This window comes from Pelobates fuscus, chromosome 3, assembly GCF_036172605.1.
Source record: "Pelobates fuscus isolate aPelFus1 chromosome 3, aPelFus1.pri, whole genome shotgun sequence".
Lineage (NCBI taxonomy): Eukaryota > Metazoa > Chordata > Amphibia > Anura > Pelobatidae > Pelobates > Pelobates fuscus.
The window spans coordinates 257785772-257812796 of record NC_086319.1 but is presented as its reverse complement, the minus strand read 5'-3'; the positions used below and the strand labels follow the sequence as shown (position 1 = coordinate 257812796).

At 39.9% G+C, this 27025-nt stretch overlaps 1 protein-coding gene across 1 annotated transcript in view; it reads right to left on the bottom strand.

Moving 5' to 3' along the window:
* Positions 1-445: 445 nt before the first annotated feature.
* AKAP8L (A-kinase anchoring protein 8 like) overlaps positions 446-27025 on the bottom strand; it is a 34552-nt gene continuing 7972 nt past the window's right edge. The window contains exons 2-12 of the mRNA XM_063448384.1: positions 25174-25333; positions 24705-25008; positions 24495-24600; positions 13011-13057; positions 3184-3235; positions 3024-3099; positions 2749-2890; positions 2317-2422; positions 1412-1542; positions 1188-1283; positions 446-1050 (exon numbers count right to left, since the gene is read on the bottom strand). Coding sequence (XP_063304454.1) covers positions 739-1050; positions 1188-1283; positions 1412-1542; positions 2317-2422; positions 2749-2890; positions 3024-3099; positions 3184-3235; positions 13011-13057; positions 24495-24600; positions 24705-25008; positions 25174-25333 — 1532 coding nt within the window. The 3' untranslated portion in view covers positions 446-738. The remainder of the gene's footprint in view (positions 1051-1187; positions 1284-1411; positions 1543-2316; positions 2423-2748; positions 2891-3023; positions 3100-3183; positions 3236-13010; positions 13058-24494; positions 24601-24704; positions 25009-25173; positions 25334-27025) is intronic.

The following is a 27025-nucleotide window of genomic DNA, read 5'->3' as shown; positions in this document are numbered from 1 at the left end:
GGTCCTGCTCTCTTACAACTTATGCCATTAATTATGAATAATACTAATTCAGGGTCCCCTTATTCTATTGAGCTATTCATAGGTCCCTAGAATTTTTACCAAAGAACTGTGGTTTTCAAAGATTCAATGAGCTGTGCTGCACAGTGTGTTATCGTGAAAAATAAAACTGGCAAACCTGCACAGATTACAAGCTACTGACAGTGTTTTTTATTTGCAAATATGAATATTAGATAATAAAGTAACACTTTAAATCAGGCAGAAAATTATTGTAAATACGAGCCAAAACCATGTCTTCTTCCTCTAATCCACACACTTACAAATGTGGAAGTTTTATAGCCTCTAAATTTATTTCAATTTTTGCTTGTTACCGTCATTTTTAAATAAGCTCTTAATGGGAAAAAAGTGAATTACCCCAAACTATTTCTATAGAAACATTAATTCTCACTTTTTATTTTTAAACATGAACAGTTATTTGAATTGCCAATTTGGGAGAAGGGAAACGGAATAAACTAATTTTAAAGATTGTGTTTCTAGAAAAAGAAAAAAAGAAAAGCAATTATATATTATTTTGTTCCTCTATTTCCCGCAGTTTATGTAATGAAGTAGTCTGGTTATTATCCAAGTTGATTCCAAGCTACATTTTACTGAACACTCAGGGATAGGGCTTCGATTACCCTTTTTTAGTGGATTCAAAAAAAGTTCTCTCCTTTGACAAACTCTTCCACATCCTGTTTCTCTCTATGGTTCATCTGAAGCATTTACATCAACTTCTTTTGTCGCCTCACATATATTTTCCTGTGACAATGTGACAGCAAAAGAATCTAGCATGCTCTCTTCCTCCAATGTACTCTGGGGAACCTCCAATTGATGGCTTTTGGCAACTATGTCTCCAGGAGCCTCCAGAGTGTTATCTTCCTCAAGTGAACAATCTGCTTCCATCACTGGTGCTGAAGAGGCTAATGCACCCCCTTCTTTGTGGCTTGCAGACATCTCCGCAACATTGCTACCACTTATATTTTCCTTGCGATCTTCTGTAAAAGGATTTTCACCCTGGCAGAATTTGCAGAAATACAGAAAAACACATTAGAATCGTACCTTCCACCATTTTGTTACCTACTTCAATCTTCACCACAACAGTGGAAACCATCACTTACTTAAAAGCAGAAGGTAACAATCTTTTAACTCACCTTAATATAGCGGTCTAATTTCTCATTCATAAGCTTATTATTCAGTATACTTCTTGCCACAGCCAAAGCACATTTTTTCGACTGTTCCATCATGTTCTTAAAGGAGGGAAAGAATTAGGTTAGAAAATATTTCACAGATATTACATGATATGATCAATCTAAAGTTGACAAAGCACAAGAAGGATTACTTGGTATCCTAAGACAGTGTAACTTATTTAGCTCACCCTGCAGTTCTGGTTGTGTAAAGGAGACTTAAGATGTCGCTGCAGAGTAGTGGAGTGCATTGGAATGAACATATCACAGGCGGCACAGTGTGCAGCTTCGACCTTCTTAACAAAATGTTCCATCCCCAAACCTGTTAATAACAAGCATAACATAGTTCACTAGAACACATTGGGATCTCCTATACAAATTTATCAGACCATAATGCTGCTGGGTAACTGTCTCTAGCCTGACATGGTACATGCATTCGATGATTGCATTGCATATGCATGATGGCCAAGCCAGAAACATACAGTGCTCATTGACAGTGTTCAGCAGATAATCTTAGCCAATGAGCATTGTCCTCAATTGTCCTGCTTAGCTTAGTCGAACAAACTGTATTCTCCCTACTGTAGCAATGGGCATACAGGTAAGTACAATATAATCCCAAAGAAAGTGGAACCAAGTAAATGTATACAGAGTATGAACAGCAATAGCATTAACACTGACATTTAAGAACACCCTTTCTGACATTGACACATCTATACAAACACACAATAGCACTATGAAATCTGATAAACCCAGTTAGGCTTTTTACAAATATGCATTCCTAACGCTATAGTGCCCTTGTCACCATTTAGGTGACTGTGCCCCTCCCCCTGCTTCCCAACCACAACTTCCTAGATTACCATAAGATCAAATGGATAAAGTGTCAGGTTGAATGGTCCATAATGCCCTTTTTCTCCAGTCAAAATAGTAACAAAAGTATTGAAAGTGTGGAGCGCACATTGCACAATAGGAGAATACTGATGTGAATAATATTAGAAACCGCTAAATGATAATATATCTGATATTATCCACAATCAGTCAACACTTGTCTCTCCACCAGTAACACCTTTGGAAATTACAATAAAAACAGAAATTTTACCCTGTGTGAGATCGTGATCCCGGTAAATTTTCTGGATAGTGGAGTTAAGGTCTGGTATAACCTGGCGACTCTCTCTGGTCTTCTTTCTCTTTTGTGTTGCATACTCCTGAAAATGAAAGAATCTCAGTGTAATCTGAACAACTCATAGTGATATCAAAAGATAAAATGATGGAGAAGATCAAGGAATTATGTAGTAGGGAGAATCTTAACTATTTTAAAAGGGGTTAAGCATGAAACATGTATGGTTGTCGTGGAAAGCACACTAAGTCAGTGATGGGTAACCTTGACGTTTCTGAACTACATTTCATATCATGCTATAAGAGGATAAAAGAAGCAAAAAAGAAAGGGGAATACAAATTTGAGTACATGAATAATAAACAATATTCTAGAGAAAGTTTAGAAGAATATCATGGGTAGATAACAGAAGCATACCTCCAAAAAATCTGCTTTCTGCGTGTAAAGTTTGCTCCTCACATAACGTAGATGCTCCTTGTGAAAGTCACTTTGAAGGTGATTGTTCATCTCATCATCATAAAATGTTCGAAACTTACAAAGAGAGCATACAAACTGGATCCTATCAGAGAGGAAGGAAGAGAAAAGGAGAAAATTAAGTCTTGTATTCAAGTAATCCAGACAGCAGAGTGGGTGAGAAGTGAGAGACACAAAAGTATTTACACTGTATACATTATGTAATTGGTAGTGCTTACCTCTCCAGCATTTTGTCCCTGATGTGCCTGTTTTGTGGGTCTTGCTGCTTTTTATCAGACACGGTTTCTTCAATGTCTAATGGAAAAAACTCAATGAAGTACCAGGCATAATAATGCAAAGATCTGTTATGAATCAAGTTCAGAAAGAGTTGCTACTTACCTTTCACACTCCGTCCTAACTCTTTTGCATCTCCCTCTTTGTCATCAACACCCTAAAAGAGAAAAGTTTTAATTTAATTACATACAAAAAGGAGAAGCACAAACAAATACAGTACAAAACACATGCAAAGAAATAACCAGACTAAAGAATATTAAATGTTAAACTAATCATGTGATGGAATTCTGAGACTAAAATTCTGATGAAAGCAACTAAATTGACTATAATCATGAACTAAATAGATTTCTAGGTCAGTAAATAAGTTATCTTAATTTGCCCCAAGTAACTAAAGGGAACAAACATGTCGATCAGCTCCTACCTCCTAAACATGTGTCATTCTAATTACTAGTTACCACTCCTTGTATTATTGCCAGTATTATCTTCATTCTACACAGTGTGATAGGGTTCCTTAAAAAAAACAAAAAAAAAACACATCCTCTCTGCTCGACAGCTGGATGAAACATAAGCTCTTGGTCTGCCCCTGTAAAATCAAAAGGTACTAACATTTTTTCCTCACCCACTTGCATCATGTGAGGTGTAATGGGATTGGGAGGGCAAAGTTTTTCTTTTTCATTTATGTATAACTATTCATTTAAATAGGCAGCAAAAGCTAGTTAATTTGGATTAGGCCAGTACAGAGAGAAAGACAAATTGAGAATAAAACAAAACAATAATGTACATCATTTGCATAACAAGTCTTTCAGTACACAAAACATTGTTGCTCACAGGTCATAGAAAAGATTTGAATCACCTCACTTGACACATTCCCCAAACCACACCGCTTAAAACACTTAAGGTATTCCAATCCTACCAAGTTTATCAAACAAACACAAAAACCTTGGTTCTCCAGATTGGAGGCACCTAGAGAAGGGAGAAATGTCAAACTGGGGCGTGGCTTGGCTGGCAACCAAGATGGGCACTTTTCATTAAAGCTCTACAAAGATCTTGGCAAAAAAGCACGAATATTGCTTGAAAATCTGCTTCATTCGACCTCAATTTAAATACTTTGAAAACATGCCTAAATCGAAGAAAGCTGTTAAATCTTCAAATGAACCGAAATTCGCTGTGAAAAGCAATTTGCCACGGGGCAGTGTAATGGATAACGATTTAATATCTGGGTCTTGACCAGCCGAAATTTCTGGGGATTCGAGGTTGCAAATGAATACTACACAGAAAAGACCTCAACTAATCCGATGCTCTTAACGAGAGACCGAATGGCCAGGAAAAGGGAGATTCTCCGATCTCAGGCATCAGCGGCCTCCAGTGATTCAGAGACACAAACTGAGCCTAGGATTACCCCTTCGCTAATGGAGAAGAGGCTGCATTCCCTGTGGGAGTCACTTCCCAATGAACTGCTTTGCGAGATTGCAGCCGTTTGCAAAGATCTGACTGACTTAGATGTTTGCATCAGTAAGCTAGAAGATGGCGAATGCTGAGCGAATCGATGATATAGACTACATGGATAAAAAAGGTTGAAAATTGCAAATGACAAAAAATGTTGAATTAGAGAACAGAAGCCAAATGAACAATATTAGAATTTGAGGCATTTCTGAGAAAATTGGACCGAATGCCATACTACAAAATGTGCAGGACATTATTCGGTTAGCTTACAGAAAACTAAGGTGCCGCAGACTATATAAGCCACCCCTGGTTTCTTCTTCTGCTTCTAGAGAGACATAATGGTGAGATTCCTTTTTTCCCAGATTATGGATCAGTTTATGTCTCAAATACGTCTTGGATTCCCTTTCAATGATGAACTTAAACATCTCAAATTCTTTCAGAAATTGGCACCAGAAACTTTAAAGAGACGGAAGGATTTTATCCCCATCACTGAGGAACTGAGGGCCAAAAGACATAAGATATAGATGGAGTTTCCCTGTTAAACTCCTCGTGTGATATGCAGGAAAAGCTGTGATTATAACTGTCAGAAGAGGGACAAGAGTTCCTGAAGACTTTATCATACCAGGATCCTGTGGTTCCCAAGACTCCAGGAAAACAGAACAATATAGATTAATAGACGTAGCGTAATAGAACATGTGAACTTTTTTTTTTTTTTTTAAGCCCGGACTTTCTCTTAAGGTCGTGTTAATAGTTATTTATCATGTATATTACAAGGTTTTAGTTATGATGTTTTACTTTGCAACATAATATATTTTATTTGATATTGTGGTGGTAATATCAATATGGAATCTAGCATTAATATTATACTTAATGTTTATTTATAAATATATTGCTGTTTACCTCTTTTGTTAGTTTACTATACAACATTGAACGAGCAGTATCTATTATACCAAGTGATTGTTTTTTTCTTTTTGTCTCATTATACACATTTTCATTTTATTCCCAGATCTACACTTAAATTTATGTATATGTTTCCTCCCCCCCCCCCCCACCCTAATAAGCCTTTTTACATTTCTGTATTTAGAGGGGGTGAAACACATTCATTTTACTTACCGTAAATACTATTTTCCTTAGTAGAGACAGTACTGCACAAGTGGGTTGTTCCCTCTTATGTGGACAAGACGCTCTGAAAGATTATAAAAGTTTTAATACTCCTGCCTTCCTCCTCATAAGGCAGTAACCTCCTTCCATCTACAGTTTTCTAAAGAACCATACGGAGACCAAATACTGCAAAATATAATTCATTATCCAAAGGGAGGGAAAGACTGCAGTACTGCCACACTACTAAGGAAAATAGAATTTACGGTAAGTAAAATTACTGTTTTTCTTGTCGTAAGTGGCAGTACTGCACAATTGGGAGATAGCAAGATTCCTCAAGGCAAACGGGTGGGTAATTAGTAGACCACAGCTAGGAGCACCTTTCGCCCAAAAGCGGCATCAAATGAGGAGAATATGTCCAGCCTGTAATGCTTTATGAACCAGTGGAGTGAGGACCAAGTAGCAGCTTTACAGATGTCTTCAGGAGAAGCTGATGATCTCTCAGCCCAGGAAGTTGACATGGCTCTGGTGGAGTGTGATTTAAGCGGAAATTGAAACAACTTAATGGCCTCAGTAAGCCATCTGGCTAACGTAGCTCTGGAAGCCATCTTGCCTTTAAATGCACCCTGAAAATTAACAAATAGATGGTCAGAAAACCTGTAAGGGGCTGATCTTTGGAGAAAAATCTCCAAGGCTCTTCTAACATCTAGGTCAGTGCCATTCCTCCTCTGTTTTCGTAGAGTGGTCTTGACAGAAGGAAGGCAGAATAGGCTGGTTGAAGTGCCGTCGAGAAAACACTTTAGGTAGAAACGAAGGTCTGAGGTATAATACCACCTTATCCTGGTGAAAGATCTTAAAATCTGTAGAGGAAGACCTAGCTTGCAGTTCCCCAAGCTTTTGGCCGAAGTAATAGCCACCAAGAAAACGGTTTTAAACGTCAACTTCTTCAAAGAAATCTCTTGCAAAGGTTTGAAGGGGGAATTGCACCTTGCCTTAAGCACTGCAGACAAACCTCAGGTTGGAAAGGCAGAAATGCGAGGACATTAGAAAAACAGACTTAAAGAATCTATAAATAAGCCTGTTGGAAGCCAAATCTTTTTACCATAAAATTACTGAGGGACGGACACTTGCACCTTAAGTGATAAGATACTAAGGCATGAGTTGAAGCCTGATTGAAGAAAGGCCAGGATACAAGGAATGGAAGACCAACCATTTTCAATATCCTTGGATAACCACCGCAAAAACTTTTGCCAGATCCTGAGGTAAATCTTAGTGGTAGAATTACGAGTGGAAGAAAGGAGGAGATGGAGTCTGAAATACCCTGCTTTTTGAGTATTATCCTTACAGCAGCCAAGCCGTCAATCGAAACATCCTCAAGGTTTCCATAGGGATGTTTGGGTATTTCAGTAAGATCGGAGAGCAAGGAAGTACCTAATGAGAGACTGCCAGCTGATTGATTACGGAAAACCAGCTCCGGCAAATAATGGCGGACAGCCAACACCCTTACCTTGTTTGCATGTCTTTTTTGTAGAATTCGAGCTATTAATGCTGCAGGAGGGAAGATGTAGGCCATCTCGAATTTCCAAGGGATTGCGCATCCGTCCAGGACTAGAAAATATATAATATACTAAAAAATATTTGAGCCACTGAATCCACCAAAAGGCCTAGAAACAGTATCCTTCTGGTGGGAAGTAATTTTTAGAAACTTATAATCAAACCAGGAGCATGCAAAAACTGAGTGGTAAGTAGAAGATTTCTTTCCAGCTGTTCTATTGATTTCGCCTTCAGGAGCCAATAGTCTAAATAAGGGATGATGGCTATGCCTTTCATTCTCAGCGTGGATGTTAAAGGTAGCATGATCTTCATGAAAATATGGGGAGCTGAAGACAGGCCAAATGGAAGTACCCTAAACTGGAAATGGAGAAGCTTGTGTTTGCCTTATTTTATTGCAAACCTGAGAAACCTTCTTGAGCTTGAGGCCATAGGCACATGAAGGTAGGCGTCCTTGAGATCTATTTTCGCCATGTAATCTCCCTTCAGAAGAATGAGTGTCAGATAAGATATTTTCCATGCGGAAACGTTGGTACAGAATGCAAGCGTTGACTGCTTTGAAGTCTAGAAAAGGACTTTATTTTATTTTACGAGAAACAGATGAGAGTGTACTTTTTCAATGACTCCTTTGTTTAGGAGGGTCAGTGAGGCAGTAAAGGGCTTCCGACTTTTTTTGAATTGTATGTTAACACCAGGAATTCTGGAGAAGGTGTTCTTTATCCTGAAACCGAAAGGATCTCTGACTCTTGTATTGAAATCTCCTGGTATTAGAGGATCTGAATTCTTGTGGTAGGGTGTATCTGCCATCTAAGATCTGAGCCACATGGCCCTCCTGGCCACTGGTGATAGACCCATGATTCTAGCGAAACGTTTGAGACATTCTTCAGTCATATCTTGAATAAATTCTTTAGACAGATGTAAATAGGTTGAATTAATGCTTTCTCTGCAATCATATTCTCCAAAGAAAAGAGCCAGGCACCCTGTGCCTTCACTACTGCTGCTTCTGAAATTGCCGCTTTGCATTGATAGCCTGCCGCCTGATAAGCAATTCTGCATGATGTTTCTGCACGCTTATCTATAGACTTCTCCTATAGGAATGGTGGTTCTTTTGGAGAGCTGGGCTACTTGGATGTCAACTTTTGGTAGATCTTCCCATCTTTCTTCACTTTGGAATTTAAAAATATGTTTAAAGTGTTTAGATATAAAGGCCCGTCTCGGGATCTTTCCATGCTCTCTGGAACAGCTCTAGAATTCTTGGATTAGTAGGGAAACCTTTGGCCTTACTTCTAGTGGAATCCTTAATTTTTTTAAGTTCCTCTAGAGGAAAACCTTCATCCAGGCTGGAAACTTCTATTTCAAAGAACTTGAACATTCACCTGAAGACCGTTCTGACTAAGATGACCTCGAACGCTTATGGTTTTTGTCAAATGTTTGAGATAGGTTTTCCCAAAACCAGCTCAAAAAAAAGATTGCATTTCTTTTTGTTTTAATTTTTCTAAAGATTCTGCAGCACACTGGTTGCAAGTCTTTTCTGCATCCGTCTGGCAGCGGAACAGCACATTCCAAGCAGCAAAGATGTTTAGCTTTACATGTAGCCTTCCTTGGAGGTGGAGCCGACATTTTCGCTTTGTCCTTGTCTGGGGATGCAGGACTGGACATATCTGAAATAAATAAGAATGTCACAAAAAGTTATCGAAAATCTCACCTCAAAATACCTCACTGCTGTGTGGGAAGGCTAGTGACACAGTGAACAGTGAGATACTGGCGACCACCCAGGTGTCAGTTTGTTCAGCACAGCTTAAATTGCCAATTTTGCGGCAAATTTTAGAAGTTCCGATCGAGCTTGCGCATATGCGCGATCGGAACTTCAGTGGAACGCAAGGCCATCCAGGCGTGCATTCCACTGCTGTGGCCTGCTTCTGGATTGGAGGGCTGCCCGGGACCTCCTACTTCCTGCCGGCTTACTGAAAAGTCCCTTCCACTTGCGTTCCGTAACGCTCGTGTGGAAGGGGTACTTTGCAGCTCACCTCACAGGGAGCTTTTGGGTCCATGTCTCCCTGGCTGCAACCTCACCAGTCTGTCTGGAGCGTCTTGTCAGTCCCGTTGTTGGGACAAGAAGAACTGTGGATGGAAGGAGATTACTGCCTTTTATGAGGAGGTAGGCGGGAGTATTTACGTTTTTATGAGCTTCTTGTCCACATAAGAGGGAACAACCCACTTGTGCAGTACTGCCACTTACTACAGGAAAACTGTGATAAAACCTCAATTTTTCCTTCCTTGTGCTCTGCTCATCTCCTATCCAGGAACCTCTTATAAACTTTGTGTTTTACTTGCCTCCCATTCGGAATCAATAACTACCGAACTAGACCGACCGTTAGCCCTGATTTAATGGAACTGTTTTGGGCATAGGACTATGTGCACGGTCGGTCAAAAATATGACTTCAATGAAAATCCCGAACCCCTGAACCGATCTTGGTGATTTTTGGATATGTTGTCACCCAGATCGGGGCTATCAGGAGACGTGACTTTTGTGGGGTTTTCATGTGTTTTGGGGGTATTTTTGGGGTCTTATTATATTGTATGTTTTTGTACCGGAGAGATAATTTCATTATGTTTGTGTGCTCAGGTAATTAGATCTCTTACTCTTAGAAACCAAATAAAAACATATTTACAAAAAAAAAAAAAGGCTGTGTGGGGCTCCCATTAAAACACATTTGTTTTACCCCTTCATGAAGTCTAGGCTCATGTTTGGGGGATTAGAGAGCTCTTATCACTACTCTGCTGGAAACAGGAGAGCTATAATCACTGCAGCACTTGGGATTCAGGAGACTACTAACGGATATACTCTGCCGGAGTATAGGGATCCGTTACAAAACCCCTTTTTTTTTTTTTACCTCTACGTCCTCATGGTCTTTACTTTGCGGATATACTTTTTATCTTTTTAGTATGAAGAATAATTTTTTCCTTCATTTATTTTCTCTTTTTAATTCCACTCTCCAGTCAGACCATATTTTTATGTTCAAGTTACTTGAGGAACATGGGACATTGAATTTTAAGAGGTTATGGATGACATGTCTATACAACAGTTGTATGCTCCTTTTTACTGTAAGCTATCATGTTATGTGATTATTTATATGCCGTATGTTCCCTTATATGTAGCATACATACACACACACACACACACACTTTGTTGGAGATGATGTATGTGTTTACCCAAGTTTTTAAAAAAAATGTTTTGTCTTTTCCCTTGTCTCACTTTTATATTTTCCCCTATCTAAAAAAAATTGAGAAAAAAAAAAAAAAATGAAAAAAGCCTAACTTTAAAGGACCACTCTAGGCACCCAGACCACTTCAGCTTAATGAGGTGGTCTGGGTGCCAGGTCCCTCTAGGATTAACCCTTTTATTTATAAACATAGCAGTTTCAGAGAAACTGCTATGTTTATACTGAGGGTTAATCCAGCCTCCAAAACCTCTAGTGGCTGTCTCATTGACAGCCGCTAGAGGCGCTTGCGTGCTTCTCACTGTGAAAATCACAGTGAGAGCACGCAAGCGTCCATAGGAAAGCATTGTAAATGCTTTCCAATGCGACCGGCTGAATGCGAGCGCGGCTCCTGCCGCGCATGCGCATTCAGCCGATGACGTCGCAAGGAAGAAGGAGAGGAGGAGTAGAGCTCCCCGTCCGGCGCTGGAGAAAGAGGTAAGTTTAACCCCTTCCTTCCCCTAGAGCCCGGCGGGAGTGGGTCCCTGAGGGTGGGGGCACCCTCAGGGCACTCTAGTGCCAGGAAAACGAGTATGTTTTCCTGGCACTAGAGTGGTCCTTTAATAGAAAACACTCATAAAATAGGTGTACCTTTAGTTTTAGTAAACAACTAAAACGCACACCTATTTTAGGAGTGCCATTACAGTACTTGCTTAATACAAATTAAGAGTTTTTTTCCTTACGACCTTTCTCCCTTCTATAGGTGCCTCCAATCTGGAGGACAGAGATTTTATGTTTGTTTGACATTCTATGTTAGGGTTCCTCCCCTAAATCCTGACAGATCAGTTTAGGCGACTTACCAAATCACTGAAGTGTCAGTTTCAGGAAGCATGGAGTACCGCCGGGCAAGGCTCCGCTAGTTAGCTGTGCGAGATTAGCTGACTCTCTCAGCCAATGAGTGACTCCTCATTCATAAAACTTGGCTGGAAAAGGTACTGAAATTTCAACAGCTGGAAGCCGCCTGGTGGGAGTTGAGATTGGAGCTGGAGTCAACTTTGGGGCTAAACCATTCAAGAACGATTTAACCCCTTGAGGTAAGAGTGTGCCCGGGGGCCTACTGGCACCATAACAACTTAATTTAGATGGTGTTATGGTGCCTAAACGGGCAGGTGATTCTCTGGAGTGCCGTGTGCTGTTTGGGTACCCAAAAATATAATTCCAAAAGGTCAGATACCATCATTCCCGCTTCTAAATCCACCCATCATCTAGTCTCCAGTGGGGTATACCACAAGACCACCTGTGTTAGCGGACTAGCAGTATAACACAGATGTAGAAGGCCCAGTCCTTCAGGCTGTTTGGGGAAATATAATTTTCTAGAGACTCAGTGTTTCTTACTTGCCGAATGAACAAATCAACAGCTATTTGTACTCCATCCAGATCCCACTTACAAATCAGGACTTGAAGAGCCTGAAAATATAGCAATCCGGCCAAACTATTTTTATGGCATATATTCTGCCTTTCCAAGAGATAGCCTTTTCACCAGGTGCTTAAGCTTGCACATGAGTGGATCATAATTATCAGCGCCAAGCCTAGTTAGATCAGCCGTAAAGCACACCCTTAGATGTTACCGAGGTCATCTGCTGCCGAATCTCAAACTTTGTAGGTGCACCAGAAAGTTAAGAGTTGTTTAGTCTAAATTAACCCTATACCTCAAAAGGCCCGCAAACAATGACAGAAGGTCAATGAGGGGAAGGTGGCCATGTAGTTGGGAAGTATGAAGGGCACATCATTTGCATAAGTAGAGACAGTCTATGAGCTCAATCATCTTTTCACTTCAGTTCAGCTCATATGCATGGGGTAGAAAGAGTTGTGAGCAAGTACTAAAACCCTTGATTATTAGATAGTTTCTAGAATCTTTGCACCCTGTCAATGATTCATTTATTTCAATACAATGTTACAAAGCAGCTGAAAATGAATACTCAAATTTGTCCCCTACCTTTTGTGGTAAATTACCAAACTCTATACATTATTATGTACGCATACACATATAAACTCTGGTCCGTCTACTGTAACAAATATTTATTCAGAGACAAAACATACTAATAATGACACAATCTAACTAACTATATCACCACCTCCACCACCACCACCAGCAACAACAACCTAACTAACAATAACAACTACATCTTATAAAATCACCAGATCCCACTCACAGTTCACCATGATAGAAATTAGGCCATGTCTGCTTAGTAGCACAGCCAAGAAGGAACAGGAAGGAATGGGGGGAGAGCGGGGGGAATGGTTACCTCTTTCCTGACTTGTAAAGGTATTGAATTACCCAATTATCATATCAAAGGGTAAAGCTTATCCCACTGTAAGAAAGGCATACATGAGCTTGGTCACATGACCCCTGGTCACCATATTCGTTTGATGACAAAATGTCACCACACCCTTAAATAAATTTAAATGCTTTAATGTGAATACTGTGCATCATAAGTGCATTTTTTTTTTTTTAAATGATAAGACAGATAACTGGCTATCTGGCTGAAAACTTTACGTAGAAAGAAAAGTGTGTGTATTAAATTAAGCATACTTTAAAAACACGGGTTTTACTTGGGTTACATTTTGCCTGCAACTTACAGCCTTAGGGCTCTTTCCCACCACTTCCGTTTCTCCATCTAAACAAACTGGGGGAGAAAATAAATAAATTGAGTAAAACATCTTTAGCAATTTCCTGTCATGTTTATATCCACTATTATATCCATTATTTGTTTTTGATCTGTAACCCACTTAATGGCAGCCTTAGCCGGCAGACTTCTAGATATAGCCTGTTGCCATTAATTGTCATTTCCCACAGGCAATACTTCCACCGTGTGAACCCTGCAGATTTTTAGATGGAGTATTATATGAAAGAGATACTAGCTGAAATAAATAAAACAATGCAACTAATATTGTGCTATGTATGGCAGAGAATACAAATGTGTAATTTGCAAGAGATGTGACATTTTGTTCCCTGCTTTCAGAGTGATACCTGCAAAATGCCTAGGTCAGTGTTTCTCAACCTTTAATGGAAATGTACACCTGCAGATCTAAAAATAAAAAATTCCTAAGTACCCCTACCTTAAGAAAGTAATTTCTACAAATATAAATTTCAAATGAAACATTGGAGAACAATCCTAGTTAAAGTTAGTAAAGAATATTCCAAAATACTGGGTGCCAGCCAGGGCCCAATAGTATCCAAACAATAAGTAAAGGTATAGCTGCACTCACGGATAGTAGTTTTAAAATCTTCAATACTTTATTGTTCCATGCTTAAAAAGATCGACGTTTCAGTCCCTCTTGGGGACTTTCTTCAGGATCAATATAATTAATAATACCGTATATACTCGAGTATAAGCAGAGTTTTTCAGCACATTTTTTGTGCTGAAAAACCGGAACTCGGCTTATACTCGAGTCAATAGTCTGTATTATGGCAATTTGCATTGCCATAATACAGACTGAGGGAGAGGGGGCTGGCAGAGATCTTACTTACCCGTCCTGCAGCTCCTGTCAGCTCTCTCCTCCTCTGCGCCGTCCGTTCAGCACCTCGGTCAGCTCCCAGTGTAAGTCTCGCGAGAGCCGCGGCTCTCGCGAGACTTACAGTGTGAGCTGACAGAAGAGCTGAACGGACGGCGCGGAGGAGGAGAGAGCTGACAGGAGCTGCAGGACGGGTAAGAAAGATCTCTGCCAGCCCCCCCTCCCCCCCCACTGAACTGCCAATGCTGGACCACCAGGGAAGGAGCCCCCCTCCCTGCCATGTATCAAGCAGGGAGGGGGGACGAAAATAAAAATAATAATTAAATAAAAAATAAGAAAAAAATATATTAAAATAACAAAAAAAATAATAAAATTGCCCACCCCCCACCACTGCAACACACACACTGCACACACACACGCTGCACTCATATACACACGCACACACACACGCTGCACTCATATACACACACACACGCTGCACTCACACGCTGCACTCACACACACACGCTGCATTCATTATACACACACACACTGTAAATAAATATTCAATTAATATATTTTTTTTAGGATCTAATTTTATTTAGAAATTTACCAGTAGCTGCTGCATTTCCCACCTTAGTCTTATACTCGAGTCAATAAGTTCCCCCAGTTTTTGGGGTAAAATTAGAGGCCTCGGCTTATATTCGGGTCGGCTTATACTCGAGTATATACGGTATAATAGAATACACACTTAATAGTTACACACAGAGGACACTGACACACACAAATTAATATTGAGGGGTTAAATATAACCGCCTTTTTGGGCTTTGTTTCTTGCACTCCTCCGCTCCGTCTGGTATCAGCAGGTAGAGGACGGGTTAGTGTTGCCATTGTTAAGGTCTGCTGGTCCCTCTGTGGCTTTGTCCTCTTCCCGTGTGCTTTAATGCAGTGTGCCTTTCGCAGCTGACCTGCTTGTCCCGTTTGGCTGCTGGGCATATGCAGAGGTTGCCACATTTTGTTTCTTCTCAGATGTATGCAATATATTTTCGTGGGGCTTCTTGAACGCGGGAGGCTTTTCCCTCTGCGGCGCCATTTCGGTGCATTGGCAGGTTGAGGGGTTAAATATAGGGCTTGCCCAATTCAGTTTGCCAGATTGGTTTGCTGGGTCTATGTTGCCTTTTGAGACCACATGGTAGCCCAGGGATGTGAATTAACCTCATCATGGCATACCATTTTCAAATGTAGACAACCCAGGGTATTCAAAATAGGGTATTTCCAGTCTTTTGTAGTAGCCACAAACGCTGGCCAAAGTTAGCATTTTTATTTGTTTTTGTTTTTTAAACTGCACTTTTACTGGTGATATCAACACCATGATAAGTTTTACTTTTTAAAACACTCCTTTGTGTTAAGCAAAGTCTTCAGAGTATAACAATACACGCATGTAAAAGTTTTTATGGTGTTTTGGAAAGTTCCACGGCTAAATATAGGGCTTGCCAATTAAAAATGCTCTGGACTGTCTGCCTGGGTTATCAGACAGGTCCCTCAAATTTTAATCAAATCAAATTAGATAGTTAATAGTTATATATATGTAGAATGTGCGTATATATATAAAAAAATTTTATTACACACACAGACAGAAAGAAGGACTAGAAAGGACGTGGAAAGTGAAGGCAGTAGTAGTCCCAGTTTTCATAGGAGCATTCAGGGCTGTGACACACAGTTTGGGGGAGTGGCTTCAACAGATTCCAGGTGGGACATCGGAGATTGCTGTCCAGTAGAGTGCAGTTCTAGGAACAGCTAAGATACGGTGCAGACCCCCAAACTCCCAGGCCTCTGGTAGTGGACCCGAGAATGAGGAATAAACATACCACCCAGACGGGGTGAGAAAATTTATTTTTATTTATTCCCATATTTTTATACTACTCTGCCAAACTCAGCACCGGGCATTATCCCCATCTACAGGTGTGCAAGTCTATATATATTTATATATGAAAAGACAATATTTTTATGAATTAAATAAAAGCCAAGTTTTACTTTCATCTACCCAAGTCCTTGGAATGCTGTTTATTCCTACACACATAAAATTGATTTTTTTTCACCCCTCCTGGGTGGTATGTTTATTCCTCATTCTCGGGTCCTCTACCAGAGGCCTGGGAGTTTGAAGGTTCTGCGCAGTATCTTAGCTGTTCCTGGAACTGCACTTTTCTGGACAGCAATCTCAGATGTCCCACCTGGAACCTGTTGAAGCCACTCCAGCAACTTGGGAGCCCTGAGTGCTCCTATCACAACGGGGACTACTGTAGCCTTCACTTTCCACATCCTTTTTAGTTCTTCTTTCACTCCTTGGTATATGTCCACCTTCTCATGTTCCTTTTTCCTGATGTTATAGTCACTGGGTATTGCCACATCCACCACGACTGCAGTCTTTCGTTGCTTGTCTACCACCACAATGTCTGGTTGTAACCAGCACTTGCTTCTCTGTCTGGATCTTTAAGTCACACAGGATCTTAGCCCTGCCATTCTCAACTACCCTTTGTGGTATCTCCCATCTGGACTTGGGCAAGTCCAATCCATATTCTGTGCAGATGTTTCGGTACACAATCCCAGCAACTTGGTTGTGTGTCTCCGCTAACATCTTGCATCCGGCTACTAGGTGCTGGACTGTCTCAGAGGCATCTTTGCACAGTCTGCACCTTGGGTCTTGCCTGGTGTGGTAGACTCCAGCTTCTATTGATCTGGTGCTGAGTGCCTGCTCCAGTGCTGCTAGGATTAGTGCCTCAGTGCGGTCTTTCAGTCCTGCCTTTTCCAACCACTGGTAGGATTTTGTCATGTGAGCCACATGCGCACTCTGCTGGTGGTACATCCCATGGAGAGGTTTGTCTTGCCAAGGAACCTCCTCTTTTTCTGCATTGTTAATCTGTGGAAGTCTCAGGAATTCCCTTAGCGGTTTATCTTTGGGAGCCATAGGATGTGGTTCCTATATTCAAAAAGGGTTCAAAATCCTTGCCTGGAAATTATAGACCTGTGAGCTTAACTTCTGTGGCTGGTAAAATATTTGAAAGGTTATTAAGGGATAATATTCAAGAATTCCTTGAGAAGAATATGGTTATCAGCAAAAATCAGCACGGTTTTATGAAGCACAGGTCATGTCAAACTAACTTGATTGCGTTCTACGAAGAAGTAAGTAGAAGTATAGATCAGGGTGTTGCAGTGGATGTGATCTATTTGGATTTTGCCAAGGCATTTGATACAGTTCCACACAAAAGATTAGTGTTCAAACTCAAGGAAATCGGTCTCGATGAAAATGCTTGTTCTTGGGTAGAACATTGGCTTAAAAACAGAATACAAAGAGTTGTCGTTAATGGTAAATTTTCAAGCTGGACAGAGGTGGCAAGTGGTGTCCCTCAGGGGTCTGTTCTGGGACCCCTTCTATTTAACATTTTTATAAATGATCTTGAAGACAGCATTGAAAGTCATGTTTCAGTGTTTGCAGATGACACAAAACTTTGTAAAATAATACAATGTGAGCAAGATATTACTTTGCTGCAGAAGGATTTAGATAGACTGGAGGACTGGGCACTCAAATGGCAGATGAAATTTAATGTTGAAAAATGCAAAGTTATGCACTTCGGCGTAAAGAATACACAAGCAACGTATACCCTTAATGGAAGCGAATTAGGGATAACAACACACGAAAAGGACTTGGGAATTGTTATAGACAACAAACTATGCAACAATGTGCAATGTCAATCCGCAGTGGCCAAGGCCAGTAAGGTATTGTCATGCATGAAAAAGGGCATTCATTCTCGGGACGAGAATATCATTTTGCCTCTCTATAAATCACTGGTAAGACCACATATTGAATATGCTGTGCAATTTTGGGCACCTGTTCTAAAGAAGGATATCATGGCACTAGAAAAAGTGCAGAGGCGGGCTACAAAATTAATAAAAGGAATGGAACATATCAGCTATGAAGAAAGGTTAACAAATTTAAACCTATTTAGTTTAGAAAAACGTCGCCTGAGAGGGGATATGATAACATTATACAAATATATTCGGGGCCAATACAAACCATTGTGTGGAAATCTATTCACAAACCGGACTTTACATAGGACACGAGGCCATGCGTTTAGACTGGAAGAAAGAAGATTTCGTCTAAGGCAAAGGAAAGGTTTTTTTACTGTAAGAACAATCAGGATGTGGAATTCTCTGCCTGAAGAAGTGGTTTTATCAGAGTCCATACAGATGTTCAAACAGCTACTAGATGCATACTTGCAAAGACAGAATATTCAAGGATATAATCTTTCAATGTAGGGTAATAACTGCTTGATTCAAGGATAAATCTGACTGCCATTCTGGGGTCAATAAGGAATTTTTTGTCCTAGCTTGTTGCAAAATTGTGCTTCAAACTGGGGTTTTTTTTTTTGTTTTTTGTTTTTTTCTCTTTTGGATCAACAGCAAAAAACAGGTGTGAGGAAGGCTGAACTTGATGGACGCAAGTCTCTTTTCAGCTATCTAACTATGTAACTATGTATCTTCGTGATGTACTTGTGGATGCTCTGTGTTTTATCCAGGACTGTGGACTGTCTGATTGCGGAAGGTGTACAGTCTCTGGGTGCTGCATTTCGGGTGGAATTCTCCATTCATAGTGAGTAGTTCTCTGGTCTTGACATCCACAGTGACCAATTCTTCTCTTGGCCAGGTTATTATTCCAGCTGGGTATCTGATGACCGGTAGGGCATGTGTGTTGATGGCTTGGATCTTGTTCTTGCCATTGAGCTGGGACTTCAGGACCTGTGACTCTTTGGAGGTACTTGGATGTTGCTATCCTCCTTGTCTCTTCCTCATGGTTGCCATGCGTTTGTGGTAACCCCAGGTACTTGTAGCTGTTCTCTACATCTATTTGACCTTCTGGAACTTTAACTCCTTCTGTCCTAAACATCTTCCCTCTTTTTGTTATCATCTGCCTGCACTTCTCTATTCTGAACGACATCCTGATGTCCTTGCTGTATATCCTAGTTAGGTGGATCAGTGAGTCAATGTCTCGTTCATTCTTGGCATACAGCTTGATGTCATCCAGGTAGAGTAGGTGGCTGATGGTAGCTCCACTCTTGAACCTGTATCCGTAACCACTCTTCTTGATGATCTGGCTAAGGGTGTTGAGGCCTATGCAGAACAGCATTGGGGATAGCGCATCACCTTGGTATATGCCACATTTAATGTTCACTTGAGTTATTGGCCTGGAATTGGCTTCCAGAGTTGTTTTCCACTTGCTCATCGATTTCTTGATGAAGGCTTTTATTGTCTTGCTGACCTTGTAAAGAGCCAAGCATTCCAGTATCCATGTGTGTGGCATTGTGTCATAGGTTTTCTTGTAGTCGCAGATTGGTCTGCCAGTAGTTGGGGTTTTGATCCTCTGGTATGGTTTCCAGTCCCCTTCTGAGTATTGCTCATATATTGACTCATATGTCATTAGATCTTGGAGGCTATGATGCCTGACAGGAGTTTCCATGTTGTGGGGAGGCATGTTATTAGTCAGTAGTTGGATGGTGGTGTTCCCTTGTGAGGGTCCTTCATGACCAGTATTGTTCTGCCTTGTGTTAGCCAGTCAGGGTGGGAGCCTGTTGCTAGGTGTTCATGCAGAGCTGTTAACTTCTTTATCCAGTAGTTGTGGATCATGTCAGGTCCTGGGGCTGACCAGCTCTTCATGTGTGCTGCTCTCTGTTGGGTATCTTCGACTGTGATTAATTACTAGCTTGCTACACCCTGCAGGAGCCTCCTGCATGCAATTAAAACAATTTACAGAGTAGGAGAAAAACTTTTAACGTAAGTTAACGTGATTGAAAATGATACCTTTTTAAAACGTAATATTTTAGATTTTTGCAGGCTGTTTGTCACAGGAATGGGTTGGGATTTAACTCCTAAATAGCAGAAAATTGAACACCTCAGGGGCATGATCTATATACGAAATCTGTTTCATTAACCCTTTAAGGACGGTGGGCTTTCTATGCAGTCCTTTTTTAGGCGGTCCTAAACGCCGGCGGGCAACATTGAACGTCCCCGCCATCCTTTGTACTTACCGGGTCCCTGACATTCCCCCGACGGCAGTCGCGATCCTGGAGTATGCCTGGGAGCTCAGGCAGACCTCCCTCTGCCCGATCCCCCGGCCATGTGATCGCGGGGTCCTCACGATCACATAACCGGAACAGCCAGCTTATGCAGTGCCTTGAATGCTCTTTTATCTCCACTATCTCGTGAGTGCATCCATTTAAGCGCACATTTTCACTGTATCACACTATTGTTTTTTCTTTGTGTGTTCCCCCCATAGACTGTACAGCCGTATCCCATTTCTGCTTGTGGTTCCCTGCAGGGGGACTGCCTGAGCGCTCAGGTAGTCCCCCTAATGCCTGCAAAAAGCTTAGTAAAAAAGTTAAACAGTTTTTAATGAAATAAAAAAAAAAAAAAAATATATATATATATATATATATATATATATATATACACACATACACACACACATATATATATATATATATATATATATATATAACCCAAGTACTTTTATATACACATACACCATAAGTGTATTTTAATAATATATCTCATAAATAAATAAATGTAAATAAATGTATATACCAGTTTTAATTTTTTTATAACTGTATTTTGATAATATATATATTAAATTCAAAATACATTTAGAATGATGTTATAAATACATATATGTATCTATATATAGACATATATTTTTTTAATTCAACAAGTATATTGATAATTTAAGTAAGAGAGTCCAAATTGAAGGATCTTACTCAGATCAGATTATATGGTAAACCAGGAATGAAAATTACCATGATGGCATTTGCAAAAGTAGACACCCAAGGTATTGCAAATGGGGTATGTCCAGTCTTTTTTAGTAGCCACTAAGTCACAAACACTGGCCAAAATTAGCGCTCAATTTAGTTGTTTGCATTTTTCACAGACAAACAAATAAAAATGCTAACTTTGGCCAGTGATTGTGACTAAGTGGCGACTAGAAAAGACCCATTTTGTAATACCGTGGGTTGTCTACTTTTGCAAATGGTATGCCATCGTGGAGGTCAATTTTCATTTCTGGGCTACCATACAATCTCAAAGGCAACAACCAGTCTGGCAAATTTCAATGTGTATAAACTAAAAAATTTAACGTGCAATATTTGACCCTGTAACTTTCCAAAACACCATAAAACCTATACATTGAGGGTATGGTTTTACCCGTGAGACATCGCTGAATACAAATGTGTACTTTATTGCAGTAACAGCTAACAGTATTGTGACATTCACAGTTAAAATAACATGCAAAAATAAAAAAATAAAAACATTTCTTAATTTCTCTTTTTTTTTTATGTTTTATTCATATTAAATTGTGTTTAATATACAAATATTTGATATGACATGAAAGTCATGTTTCTCCTGAACAAAATGATGTATGATAAATGTGGGTGCACATAATATGAAAGAGGTGAATTACGCCAGAACAGCAAATTCAAGGTTTTGTTTACATTTTTGTTTTGATCCTAACTTGTACAATTGGCTCAGTCCTTAAGGGGTTAAGTTAAAGAGGTTTTGGTGACAGTAACAATAAAGGAAAAACAACAGAAGGGGTAGCGCCACAGAGTAATATGACCTATGGTACAGAGAGAAACAACTTAAATAGGGAAAATATGAAATATATACAGAAATGTCCAGATTTTAAAGTCCAGAGGTTGGATAAGTCCAACACTAGTATTCAAATATGGATGCAAGTTAGCCAGAGGTGATATCCGGAGGTTCAAGCAGGATTCTTCTATGTGGATGTCAGAGATGATCAGCTGTGGATCCAAATTGTGGAAGAAGAAAGGAGATGATGGTGCAGTATATACTAGCAGGAAGAGTATTAAATGGATAAGATATGGTCATACTCTCGTTTTATGGAGCTAGAACTAGCTCCACTATGGATAGCGTGCAGTGGTACAATGCCCACTTTAAAGGATACGTGAATATAGCTTCTCAGTTGTGTGAGGACCATAAAATATAAAAAGAAACGACAAATAGTGCTCACAGTTTAAAATACCAGGAATATAGATAGCGAATATTGTACTGTAAAATGGCACAGGAAGTAACCAATATACACAATAAAATATTCAAATAAAATCCACAATGCGTTTCACCTTAAAAGGCTTTTTCAAGTGGAGGTAAGGAAAAAAACTGACCTGGCTTGTTCGGGTTTATATAGGGAGTGATGGTAATTACCTAAAATACAAATTTGGTGCCAAAATGACATCATTTAAGGGTAAAAAATCAAAAACAAACCAGAAATAATGTAAGTATTTTTGAAATTGCTAAAAAAAAACAAAAAAAAACAACTAAGTATGGGTACATGGATGATGAAGCTTGATAAAGATATTAAAAACGAGGCTTATATTAGAATTTATTTCAAAACGTGCAGCTGTCACGTGACCGGCGGCTATTTTAAGCGTGATAGGGTGGTGTATTGTGGGATATGTAGTGAAGTATGGCAGCTGGGGAGGGACATAAGGGAAGTAAACTTGTGAATAATAGAGGTGTTGGTCGTTTATTTTTATATTTATGGTCCTCATACAACTGAGAAGCGATATTCACATATCCTTTAAAGTGGGGATTGTACCACTGCACGCTATCCATACTGGAGCTAGTTCTAGCTCCATAAAACGTGAGTAGAACCATATCTTATCCATTTAATACTCTCCCTGTCAGGATCGGGACAGGGATCCAACACGCAGAGTACAAAGAGTAGATGGATACGTATACCGGACCTTAGAATGGCCGGACTTAACGTAAGAACTACGTATAGAATGGTCAGAGACAAGCCGAGGTCGAGGGAAGGAGAAGACAGGTAAGCGAGAGACGAGCCGAGGTCAAAGGATAACAGAGAAGCAGGAGAGTAACAACAAAGCCGGGTCAAAACCAAAAGACAATCAGGATACAAGAGCACTGTGTGACTAGACTGGCTAGAACCACAACAGGGCAATGAGCAAATGCAGAAAGCTCCATTAAATACCCTGGCTCTAGAGAATAATCACGCCTCCGACGAGTCCTGATTCGTGTTCCGGACTTGAGTGGCAGGTCGGACTGGATTAGCGTCATGGCGTCGGCTATTGAGCGTCTTGTTATAAAAGGAAGTAGCTCCCTCGCGGCCGGCGTGTAAACGACCGAGGGAACCGCGAGGAACGGGAGAAATAGACCTTCTGGAAGGAGAAACGTCTAAGTCTCTACCCCTCTCAGAGGTAGAGACTACAGGTACCCTGACACCCTGCTAGTATATACTGCATCATCATCTCCTTTCTTCTTCCACAATACGGATCCACAGCTGATCATCTCTGACATCCCCACAGAAGAATCCTGCTTGAACCTCCGGATACCACCCCTGGCTAACTTGCATCCATATTTGAATACTAGTGTTGGACTTATCCAACCTCTGGACTTTAAAATCTGGACATTTCTGTAAATTATCATATTTTCCCTATTTAAGTTGTTTCTCTCTGTACCATTGGTCATATTACTCTATGGCGCTACCCCTTCTGTTTTTGATTTTTTTTTTTTTACTGTCCACTTCTGGGGTTAGCTGCTTCCTAATAATATTATTTTAAACTTGCAAGTGATCTTAGCGCTGTCCCTTTTTCTATATTTCTTAAAGATATTTTGGTGACTATAGTGCCCCTTAAGAGGCATTTTATAGTGTGAGGAATACCAAGTTGTGCTATAAACTAAAACACACCCATTCCTCAACACCTGGGAAAATCTCATTGATTTTCAAAGTCCATATTTGTTCTGGGTGCTTTTCATACATAAAAAAGGTAAATTAAATGTAGGGCTTACCTACTAGGCACAAAATGTGCATGCAAAAGATAAGTATCAGAAATTCTAGTGTGGATAAACACGAGAAGCAATTTAGATGCATATTTTGGGGAGATTTGAAAAAACAAAAAAAAAAAACTAGGTTCTGGAGAATAACCCCATAAGTTTATTGAACTTACCGCCTCTTGTCTGCATAAGTGGCGTACAGTTCAAATATAACAAAATATATACAAAAGTGCAATACTGTAATTAAAATTTTTAATAATGTATAAACCAAAAACATGATTTAAAAAAAAAAAAAAAAAAAAAAGTTCTTTAAACTCCTCCGGTGTTTAGAGCCTGTTCTTTAAGACTTCTATACACGTGAGTGTGACACCTCACTATTTTTGGTTCATTCATTATTGTATGAACCAGTTTGGTTTGGAATAACATCACAGTATCAATTCTTCATTTTGGACGGTACATTTTATGAGTTTGAATTTAAGTCTCTACATTGCCCATAAGGGTCATTTATTGTAAAATGAATACTACACAATTATTTATTTAGATTATGTGTCAAGACTTGTTTACAAACATTTTACAACGCCTTCAAAATATTCACAATCTCCTGTCTGGGTGCAGTAGTCCTTTAGTTTTAACAGTGCAATGCAAAACATTGTAGTTTTGAAGAAACAGCAATGTCTCCACTGCAGGGTTAAATACACCTCTAGTGGCGGTCTTCCTTCGCACCTTAATGGTCTCAGTTATAAAGTCTACAAAAATGTTACCTCCAGGTCTCACCTGCTTCAGTGTCAGTGTCCTTCAGATCTGTGTCTTCAGTACTAGTAAGTGTCTTTTGCTTTTTCTCCGGAGCTCCTCCATCTTTAAGAGATGTTTTTTGGACAGACTGTTGAGAGAAGTTAGACATACAATTGATTTTGTGCTTGAGGATGGTTGGCTCTCATAGAAAGCTATGTAAAAAATTGTAGTGTCAGCAGATGTTTAGCTTACTCTGAACTTCCTACTCCACTTTCTTCTCTGTTGCTTAATTCCACCACCAAAGCATGAGTTCACTTTAAAGGCTCTCAATCCTTGATGTTCAGTCAAATCAGGAAATTGTCCTGGTGTAAAGAGAGGAGGGGGTCGACTCAACCCTCTCTCAACAGCAGAAGCACCAAAATCTCCCCTTGGGTATCCTCTGTTTCCAGTCACTGCTCTCTGTTGAGGCAATAAAAAGCGCTGCTCCCTCCTGCTACCATATCGGACATCTGGTTCAGAATATCCATATTTAAAGTGATGCGGAACATCATAGGAGCTGCATCAAATAAGTGGCAATAGATAAATTAGAAAAAATAAAGAAGGCAGAATAAAGGGTGGGGGAATTGTGAGGGGAAAAAAAACTGGGATATTAACGATAACATTATGGTAACAAACACCAACAGAAAGTATAAGGTATCAAATAAGGATGTTTTCTGGTTACCTTCCAGCAGACGAAAAGGTTCCATCTGAGGCATCTCTGAAGAGTCCAGAATGCGTAGCCCTGTTACCAGGGTTTGTCAAGTATGAGGTTTGCCAAGAGTTTTCTGTGAAGGCAGTGGGGCCTTGACCATAGTCATAAGTGTAGTCATAGAATTCATAGCCTTCATAAGGACACATTAAGAAAAAAATGTTTTAAGTCATAAGAACATTTCTTTAACACACTTTTGAATTAATGCACCAAAACAAAAAGGTAATATGTTATAGCAACGATTCTCCCAAAATGAAGAAAAATTACTAAACACTGCACACAGAAAATACAAGACATTTACCACAAAGTTTAAGGGGAAAAAAAAGTGTTTCAGCTGAGACTGTAATAATTACAAACTATTGCAGTCAACTGACTAAAGCAAGTATGCAGACACAATTTTGCAGCAAATGAAAATAAGGAATACAAATTTACAGATGGTCTGCCTCTATTATAAAATGAAAATAATCACAGTAGAGATTTAGCACATGAGAGTGCTCCATTAGGGAGCAGAGATTACAATATACTGCCCCTACGCATAGCAATGCATACACACTTCTGAGTATATTACCTGAGAGCTTTGGTGTATTCCAATTGCTATAACTTAAGAATATAAGTAAAACCATATAAGGTGGCAACAGAGACTCTTGACAGATCCCCAAGCACAGCCACTATTATGAAGAGATTGTAAAGAGAACTAGCACAATTTGTTTGTCAATGTACCTCTGCCATTTTAGGAGCAAAAGATAGGACCAAATGCTTGTGTTGGCACCATACAGCCACAGATACGAGTGAATAATAAAATTTTTTGTTGCACAATTCAAATCTAATGTATTGTATGCTATCATTGTGTAGAACTTTGGGAGAGGGAGAACACCGTACACACTTTCAGGTTACTGAGAACTGAATTTAAAAAAAACAAAAAAACACAACAATCTTTATTAACTGGTTTGAAAACTGTTATCTGCTCCTCTGCACAGAATCAAGCTTTTGCATTCCCTTATTCTAAATAAAAGCTATATTAGTAGGAGGTATTGCCAATGACAGGATATGGTCACATATAACAAAACAGATTTTGCAGAAAATTAGCTCTACTATTGATTATCACAAATTGGAGAGGTAGATAAAATCAAGCTGGCTATCCAAAAAGCTCAATAGAAATATAGATCTTTAGATGCTACACCCAAGTATATACCAAGTATATACTAAAATAAATATGTTAGAAATGAAACAAGATGGGACCTCACCAGACCTCACCAGTGCCGGACTGGGAAAAAAATTAGTCCCGGGCATTTTTCAATCAGAGCGGCCCCCTAAGGGGGCGGGGCCAGACAGGGTGTGTTTTGTCATCACTAAGACCCTGAATTTGTTCTGCGCAGTGCGAGCAAATTTAATAACATGCTTGCGCTGTGTTTGCTTTTAAATTGTCTCTGGTGTCTCCACAAGTGAGATACCAGAGGACAAAAGGGCCAGGAAAGTGTATGGTGCATGTGTTTGGAGCCTGCTTGAGGGATTGCGTGTGTGTACAGTGTGGTGTGGTATTGTGTAAATAGGTCAATTTAATTTGTGTTTCAGGTGTAATATGTGTGGCATGGGGCTGTAGAGAGTTTGTGTATAGAGGGGATAGTGTTATAGGGGTTGTAGCGAGTGTATGTGTGTGTATAGGTGACGTAGTGTGTGTAGGGGTTGTAGAGAGGGTGTGTTTAGAGAATGGTGTACGTGTTTGCTGACAAGGAATGCAGTGTGTGTGTGTGTGTGTGGGTGGAGGAGTTCTAGTGTGTAAAGGACCCAGAGTGTGTATAGGAGATTGTGTGTGTGTATAGAGGAT